The 8,054-nt window shown below is 39.3% G+C and overlaps 2 protein-coding genes across 2 annotated transcripts in view; both read right to left on the reverse strand.

The window, feature by feature from the left end:
* The window catches only part of LOC108245631 (protein bicaudal C homolog 1), a 57,139-nt gene extending 54,724 nt beyond the window's left edge, over nt 1–2,415 (reverse strand). The window contains exon 1 of the mRNA XM_017432712.3: nt 1,871–2,415. Coding sequence (XP_017288201.1) covers nt 1,871–2,063 — 193 coding nt within the window. The 5' untranslated portion in view covers nt 2,064–2,415. The remainder of the gene's footprint in view (nt 1–1,870) is intronic.
* A 906-nt stretch (nt 2,416–3,321) lies between these two features.
* LOC108242687 (ubiquitin-conjugating enzyme E2 D4-like) lies at nt 3,322–6,441 on the reverse strand. The gene is made up of 7 exons (XM_017427684.3): nt 6,276–6,441; nt 5,719–5,782; nt 5,537–5,568; nt 5,270–5,347; nt 5,012–5,117; nt 3,763–3,856; nt 3,322–3,671 (listed from the first exon to the last, which is right to left on the reverse strand). The coding sequence occupies exons 1-7, from the start codon at nt 6,297–6,299 to the stop codon at nt 3,626–3,628; spliced, it is 444 nt and encodes a 147-aa protein (XP_017283173.1). The 5' UTR covers nt 6,300–6,441; the 3' UTR covers nt 3,322–3,625.
* Nucleotides 6,442–8,054: the final 1,613 nt, after the last annotated feature.

Here is an 8,054-nt window from a genome sequence, read left to right on the forward strand (position 1 = left end):
ACCAAGTTACAAAGAAAACAAATCGAGTTATCAGCCATGTTGACCCACTTAATATCTGTCTTGTTTTCTTTTCAACATGCTCATGACTGATAAGATTCCTCCTAAGGGCCCCGTCTGGTTGCTTCACAGGTCCAACCGAGTGTCTTTCCGTGAAACAGATAAGAGTCCAGCCCTCTTACCTAATGCTCAAATATTAGACACGCAAGGGTTTTGAAATTTATGATAAATGACCTCAGCCTTTTGAATTTCAAGGGACCACTCTCCGAAACCCCGTCTGGCCTCTTTTTACAACCCTGTTTAACTGTTCACCGTCACACATGCATCACTGGGGAGATTACACACTGAGCCTGCCGAACCAAAATAACTACACACAAACATCAAAACTGGATGGGAAGTTAGTGGAATCGTGTGATGTTTTAACCTGCAATGCAGAATTAACAAATTAAAAATGTAACTTCATTAGGACACTAGCTACAATACTTGTATAAAACTTAATTTCCAAGAGGACTTATCAAATTTCAGTTTATCTTTTGCCTAAAGGCAGGAAAGCCTGTTGAATCAGATGTTTATATATGTGATGAATCTTGCTGAGTCTAACTTGGGAGTCTGAAACCAGCAGTTCTGGAGCCACATGTGGCTCTTCAGACCTTTTGCAGTGGCTCCTTGTAACTTTCACCAACAAAGTCACATGAACCTGAGTATTATATCTAATTTGACAACAGGAAATGGTACTTTTAGCAGTTTTCTAGTCCAAATATTTACAAATATTTGTAATATTTCTGCAGCAAAATACCCTAACAATTTAGATGGCTGGGCTGCCTGTGTAAACACTGTCTTTTTTATGCATTGTGTGCACAGCTTTCCATCCTTTCAGTACCAGAATCAAGGGGATTTGACTCAAGTCAAGTGAGTTTAAAAATGCAGTGGTCAGTTTTATTGTTGAGCCAGTGGTTTGTTAGCTTGCTCCCTGTTTCGTTTATGCTACTATCTCACAGACAGTGTAGTTGTTCTTCACATTCACCACAAAACTCACAGTTGTCATCGTACTTGAGGCAGAATGCTGCAAATGTAGTTTTGTGCTTCTATTAGAGATCGTAGATTTCAGGCATCAAAATATGATGCACTAACATACAGCAAGTTATTCTTATAATGACAGAAAACCAGATATGTGGGTCGGACTAATAGATGCCTTTAGTGCTTTAAGTAAGTAAAGATTTGGGCCTTTTGAAAACAGAAATAACCAACAACCTGATGAATGAAACTTCAAAAGTGTAATGATTTATTTTAATTTTAGGGCTTAAGTAAAATTTTGTGGCTCTATGCAAATGATATTTAGTACAAGAGATGGTAAAAATGTCTCTTTAAGTTGTAAAGGTTGCAGACCTGATCTAAGTGATCTAAGTGTTCAGGCAACTACATGCACCACACAGTCTGAGTCTGTGTGGCGACATCTGGTGGTCAAATCATGTTACTGCAGGCACGACACTCACGTTTAACTAACATAACCTTTACTCCTACTTCTATTTAAGTTTCAGGTCACATAATTGTACGGCCAGACACTTATTACAGTGTATAGCTATTTGGATACTCTCTTCTGTTTGTCATTTATGTCACGAAACTGTAAACAGTCGATTAATTGGAGGCGCAGAGCTATTTGGCTCGACTTAATTGCCTTAATTGACACTTCCGGATCGCGGTCTTGACAATTAATTCTTCAAAACAAACCTGTCATGGTGGAATGGAGCTTTGGGGAGAAAGGGTTGAAATTCACATATGTAAAGAAGGGTGCTGCTAAAAGTTTTATGTCGGACAATTAAGCGTTCAAGAGAAAAACAAAACAAAAGAAAATGGAAGTTTTCGTTGCTGTTACCTAACAACATGACTTCCAGCTTCTTGCGGTCCACACGGAACCTCTCCTCCGTCCACTCCGGGTCCGGCAGCGGGAGGGGCCCGCTCAGGTCCTCCTCCGAGCCGGGCAGAGGAGAGTCGGTGCTCCGCTCGCTGTTGGAGCCCTGGTCCGACTGCTGCAAGTATCCAGTCAAAGCGTCGCACTGAGTAGCCATGGCGCCGCGCGGAAAACTTCTCCAGGGGCCACAGCGAATTCAGCCCGAGATGAGCTGAGGAGACCAGAAAAAAATAAAAAAAAAACGCTGGACGTCTTTTAACTTTTCTTTCTTTTTTTTTTTTAAATTATTATTATTCCGTCACTTCTCGGCGGCGTGGCGCGAGCTCATCCTGGCAGGGCTGTAGAGTTTCTTCAGGCTCCTCCGTTCTCCCCCCATCGGAGCCGCGCTGCTAAAAATAGGCAGGAGGAGCCGAGCGCCCTGATCCGCTCTCTCTCTGTCCCGGCCTGCAGAGCTAACGGAGCTCCTCACAGCCACACATACCCGAGCTACTCCTCGGGAAAGATTCACGTGTCAGCCTGGAAAAAAAAAAAAAAAAAAGAAAACTCCTCCCATTTGGCCCAGCTTCTTCAGTGCGCAGCCTTAGTCACCAGTTTTTAGCCCACACAGCACAGGGTTCATGAATTTCAAATATATCATTATTATAACAACTATGTATCTGTAAGTCCTGGGTTACTTGTATATAAGCAAAATAAATGTGCTGCATAATTTTAAAGCTCTTAAAAAAAAACAAAAACAACAACAAACACAAAATGTTCAGCGTCTCAAAATACAAAACTGCATATAACTGACTCGTAAAAGTCAAAGTCTGCATACTTTTATAAAAAGTAAGATCATTTAAATGCTTTGTAAAAGAGTAGCCCGCATTAAAGCTGCTGTTTTAGGTTGTGGTTTTGTAAGGTCTAAAATCCTTTACTTTGAAATTAAATTGAGTTTTAAATCAAGTTTTTGCCAGCTACTGTATGTCAGACTTAAACAAATGACGTTTTGGCGTGAAAGTTTCGCAAACCAGAACTTGAAAAAGCCTACATTATCAGTCAGGAGAGCGTGTTTGCGGTCCATTAGAGACAACTCAAAAGAAACCTGGAGCTGCTCTGTTTATGTGCATCCTCACACTTTCCACGCTTGTTTCACCAACAGATAATAACAGGTGATTTAACTTCAGGTTATGGAGAACATCACTGTCTATAATAACTGCAAAACACTGTCTATAATAAGCTTTTTGTAAATAGACCTAAATGAAATATGGCTCAGATGTGACGATAGAAATGTCAGCGAGAGAATGTTAATCGTGAAAACGCTTAGTTGGTAAAGAGTAAAGTCTGCCATCTAATGGTCATCGGAGCGATGAAATAAGAAAATTTGTTCCAACTTCTGTTTCCCTATGAATTAAGTAGAGAGAGGAAAAAACACGGAATTAATCTTACTCTTCATCTTTTTAATTCAGTATAATCAAAATACAGTGATGTACATTACAAGTTTTTTTTTTAAAGGAGAGAAAAAAAAAATCTCGCTATCTCTGCACATCAGTTAGAATGAGGAAAAAAAAAAAAAAGAAATATGCCAATAATGCCAAAATAATAAAACGGGTCAAGTAAAATTTCAGAAGAGAAAGTGCATTGAGTGTATCAAACACCTCGGCTACAGGCAGCGAGGGTAAAGCAGTTGAACAGTACGGTCATACTCTGCAGAGGCGCCGCTGCGTCCGCAACACCGGTCGGTTACAGCGCGTACCTCTGGGTCCATTCTCGGGCCAATTTGTTGTACCTTAACAAACGAGCGAAACAAAAAGAAAAAGAAAAGAGGTTAAGGCAAAGTAAACTCGTCGGTTTTCTAAGCGACGCTCTTTGACGCTCACTTTTGCCTGTCTGACTTGTAGATGTGTGCGATGTCAGGGACCAGAGGATCGTCTGGATTCGGGTCGCACAGCAAGGAGCATATGGACAACAAAACTAGGAAGAAAAAGAAAAGAAGGACAATGTTTTGTTTGCAAACAGCTTTCGAATCATATTACATTTCTTTTTGCCAACTCTCTGCATGTCATCTACATTATCGAGCTGAACACATACATGTACACGGCACGTTTGTTTGTCTTGGTTTTGTTATTACAATTTTATTCCCAACTGAGACAGAGTGCGCCCTCCTACCAGTGTTTGCTTCAAATATTCAGTTTTACAATATTGTAGCTGAAGTATATAAGGTTAAACTGTCCATTTTAAGCTTAATCTGCCTTGAAACTTTGCTACATTTGCTTTAGGAAATGTTTTAGTTTTAAATAATCCTTCTTTTTCCAACCAAAATTGCAAAACTGCAAAATTGGGTGGGGGTGGGGTGGGGGGGCTTAATGTCTTAGCCTAGCTGTTTGTACACATGCAGGGAAATCCTGAGATTTTCCACAACTGTTGCATAGGAATGGTATATCAGAATGAAAACATCTGACGAATTTGCTCCCAACTTTTAACAGTCAACAAGGGCGGAAAAAAAAGGTCACCAGGAGTTACACTCCCAAGGTGTGTGAAAGTAGAGGTACATGTTCCAGTGCAGGTGAGCAGGTGTGAGCTGCTAAAAGCTGCTGCTTCCTGCTGAGCTGCACATTGCTTTTCCACTTGCTTGACAATATGGATATTTTTTTTGCTGCTTCTATCAGTACCACAGGTTCTTGAATATGTGTCGAGAAAGCTTATTTGCTATTCTTGATGTTCTTCAAAAGAAAAAAACAAACAAAACAACAGCAGCAGCTATTTTTGCACCGTTTTGCCTCCTGTGCACTGTAAACAGATGTTCATCTGCACCCTTCTTCCTCACATTTCTCTTTCAGGGCGCATTTTCAGCACACGACCTGTCGCTGGGAGAAGAGCGCGTCGAGCCGTAAAAATTCACACAAAAGTGTCTGCACCTTCCCCTCCAAATCTCAGGTGTATGTGTGTGAAAACAGCCAAAGTTGGGTAGAACACATTGTGCCCGTCTTTAAAACTCCTGTTGCTCTAGTTCCCCCCTAAATATATATATTTCTTTGCAACTAAAATAAATCTGTAGTGCCTCTCTTCACAAAGCGCTGCCATAACGTAGTGTTCTGCCAGGTACAAGCGTAAATTGATTTTCGTTACCTTTTGATATTGTAAGTGCAGGTGACCACTGTGACCTCAGAATGTCAAGGCAAATGCTACCATTGCTGTTTATGTTTGGGTGGTAGATTTTTGTCGTAAAGGCAACCTATAAACAAAGCACAAAGAAAAAGAAACGTCACTTGATTCTGAATATGTCTGCCTCTTTGTTGATGGACACGGTAGTTATTAGTTTACTCTAGAAATTGCCAGAAAATGCTTTTGAATCATATATATATATACAAAAGAAAACATTCTTACCTTCGGTGGTTTAAAGGGGTAGTCGGTGGGAAAATGGACAGAAAGGAAAAAAACTCCTCCATGGTAAGGGCTGTCATTCTGAAACAGAAAAGCAAATAGTATGAGCTCCAGGGAATAATAGTGGGGCAGCGTGTGCTAGTCTGAGCTCTACATACATAAACAGAAAGAGCTGTAAAGCCAACAGAAAACACCATTGTCTAGAGATCCAGAAGCAACTTGGTTTAAAAAAAAAGAAGAAAAGAAACAAAACTAGAAAAAAATGCTTACTGGTCCAGTGATGGTGGCTTGCCAGTGAAACACTAAAGGAAACAAGGGCAAAGAAACAACATGTGTGAAGATGACCGAGCGCAGGATTTAAAACCGCCACCCGGTCTCAAAGGCACACCTAGAACTTGAGGATTAAAAGATAAGGAAATGACATGAAATCTGACACACAATCCCACACTTACAGTCTTCTCCCACAGGTCCAGCTGAGCATGAAGCTGGGGGATCCCTCTGTAAATCATTCAACTCCTGTAAATAAATAAATAATACATTTACATATAAGACTTCACATTTAATTAGAATAATCAACACAATTTAAAAAAATAGCTTTTAAATGCTTTGTCATTATTGAATTCAAGGCTGATTGGTTCATACAAAAAAATAACTTTTTGGTCAATGTCAACCAACATAAAAATCAGGAGCCTGCTTGGGCAGGCCATCCTGGACCATCCTGGACCGTTTCCCATCGTTATTCCTCCCGCTGCTGTTCACCGGGATTTAGATTCAGACGGTGGGTAGGAAACAAGTTTAAAAGAGGCTTATTCGTCTAAAGTTTGAGTGCTTCGCCGCCTGACATTTAAACCAAAAAACAACAACCTAAGAATTACGTGAAGTTCTCAGAAAGTCGAAGAAAAATAAACGGCGACAAAATCCAACAGTAACGTTGAGGCGTTTCCGCCGCACAGCTTCATCCTGTTCCATCTGTCCATGAAACAAATTAAGAAAAGACGACTATTCTCACCTTCTGTATTCTCTTCAGAGCCATGACAAGTCTTTCAGGGCGGGTTGGAGAAGCTACAACGTTAACTCGGACAGCTGTCAACTGCGTTCACTTTCTGCCGACTCGTTATTTGTTTTGAAAAAGCGATTAGTTCTTTTGTTTCCGTGTTTTTGTTCGATGACGAGAAATGACTGATGCATTGTGGGAAGTGGAGTTCTTTAATCGCGTTGGTCATTTAAAGGGACAGCGCACTGAAATGTTCACCGAGATAAAAAAAAAAAAAAAATCCAAAAGATCAATCCACATAAAAAAAGATACACCTAATGTTGCTGTAATGTATTAGTATTGAAATAATAAAATAGTGATATACTCATTTTAAAGTAATATAATGGTTTATTGTGAATGCTTATTCAGCATTCACACTATGTTTTCCTGGGGGGTTTTTCTATACGTTTTAAAATTTGTATTTTGTTACCCATTAATGTATCAAAACATATAGCTAAATCGAGACAGATCCTATGGCTTTTAGTTTTTGTAACTTTTATGGTTTAAAAAATATTTTCCCCACAAAAATGCATTGAAATTAAAAACAATACCATTATCTTTGAAATCTGCTGCATAATACTTATTTTTGTTCTTTTATGACACTTTTGGTTTCTAGCTAGCTGCTCTGAAAAAAATGTTTTTATCTAGCCTTTTGTTATTTTTAGCTTTTGGCTACTGTTCTGCTGCTTTTAGCTAGCCTTTTGCTACTTTTAGATAGTTTCTTTCTATTTGTAGCTTTTTGCCAGCCTTTTGATACTATTAGCTAGCCTTTTAGTACTTTTAGCTTTTTTAGCTCAGGTTTTGCTATTTGTAACTTCTAGCTAGCCATTTCCTACTTTCAGATTTTAGCTAGCATTTTGTAATTAGATGCCCTAACTACTGTACATTAGACAGCTCTTCCTATGTTGTCTACGACCATGAAGAGAGTGGATGGCCAGATTGACTGGTATCCCAGTGGAAGTTTAGTTTGTTCTTGACACGAATAAGACAGCTTTACTCTACAGCAGGGCTGTTCAGCTGCATTGCTCAGGGGGCCACAGTTACTGAAAGCCAACAGCTCAGACATAAGGCAGTTATTAAGAAGCTTTGACATAATAATGTGTGATTATTTTACTTAGGAAAAAATATAGATGGAGTTTTAGCATTTGTCTTATGAGCGAAAGGATTTAAAAACTATTAAAATGGGCTTTTGTGTAAAAATACAAAGAAAGCTCTATGATAATCCACTATCATCAAGAACAAAATAAACATATGTTTATGTCTATGAGCCATGATAAACATATTGCATTAATTAGTTAGATTTTTTTTTCTTAAAGGTTGTTAACCACTGTTTTTATTATGAAAAATACTATGTCCAAATTAGATGACACGGAAGTATTAATCATGATGCAAAATTGAATAGACATCAGTTGACTCAGACAAGATTTAATTATCTGTTGCTGTTTAGCTTGGTAAGTGTTCACTGTTACAAAGTTATTATGACAGCACGTTTTATTTCTGCAGCTCGTAGGGAGACAGACTGCATGTTTGGCCAACCTTGCGGAATCCCCGAGTTCTGAAGAGGACACAAGTTAGATAATGAAGGCGCATACAGTACATACAGGAAAAGGGCCACATCTGGTAACTTTCACGCCTGGTTGGCAGATTTCATAACCAGAGCCTGCAACAAATCAAGATATTTTTTTTTTCAACCCTTTTCTTCTATGTCTGTGGTGGAGGATCCCCAGCTCTTTGTTGATGCTTTACCCCCCCCCC

Source organism: Kryptolebias marmoratus, linkage group LG22 (assembly GCF_001649575.2).
Source record: "Kryptolebias marmoratus isolate JLee-2015 linkage group LG22, ASM164957v2, whole genome shotgun sequence".
Lineage (NCBI taxonomy): Eukaryota > Metazoa > Chordata > Actinopteri > Cyprinodontiformes > Rivulidae > Kryptolebias > Kryptolebias marmoratus.

Excerpts from the sequence above, each read along its gene's own strand:
- LOC108242687 (XM_017427684.3), bottom strand. The coding sequence starts at position 6,299 with ATGGCTCTGAAGAGAATACAGAAG. Across the intron at positions 5,569-5,718 it reads TGGACCTGTGGGAGAAGACT|TGTTTCACTGGCAAGCCACC; the intron begins GTAAGTGTGGGA and ends TGTTTCCTTTAG. Across the intron at positions 3,672-3,762 it reads TACAAGTCAGACAGGCAAAA|GTACAACAAATTGGCCCGAG; the intron begins GTGAGCGTCAAA and ends TCGTTTGTTAAG.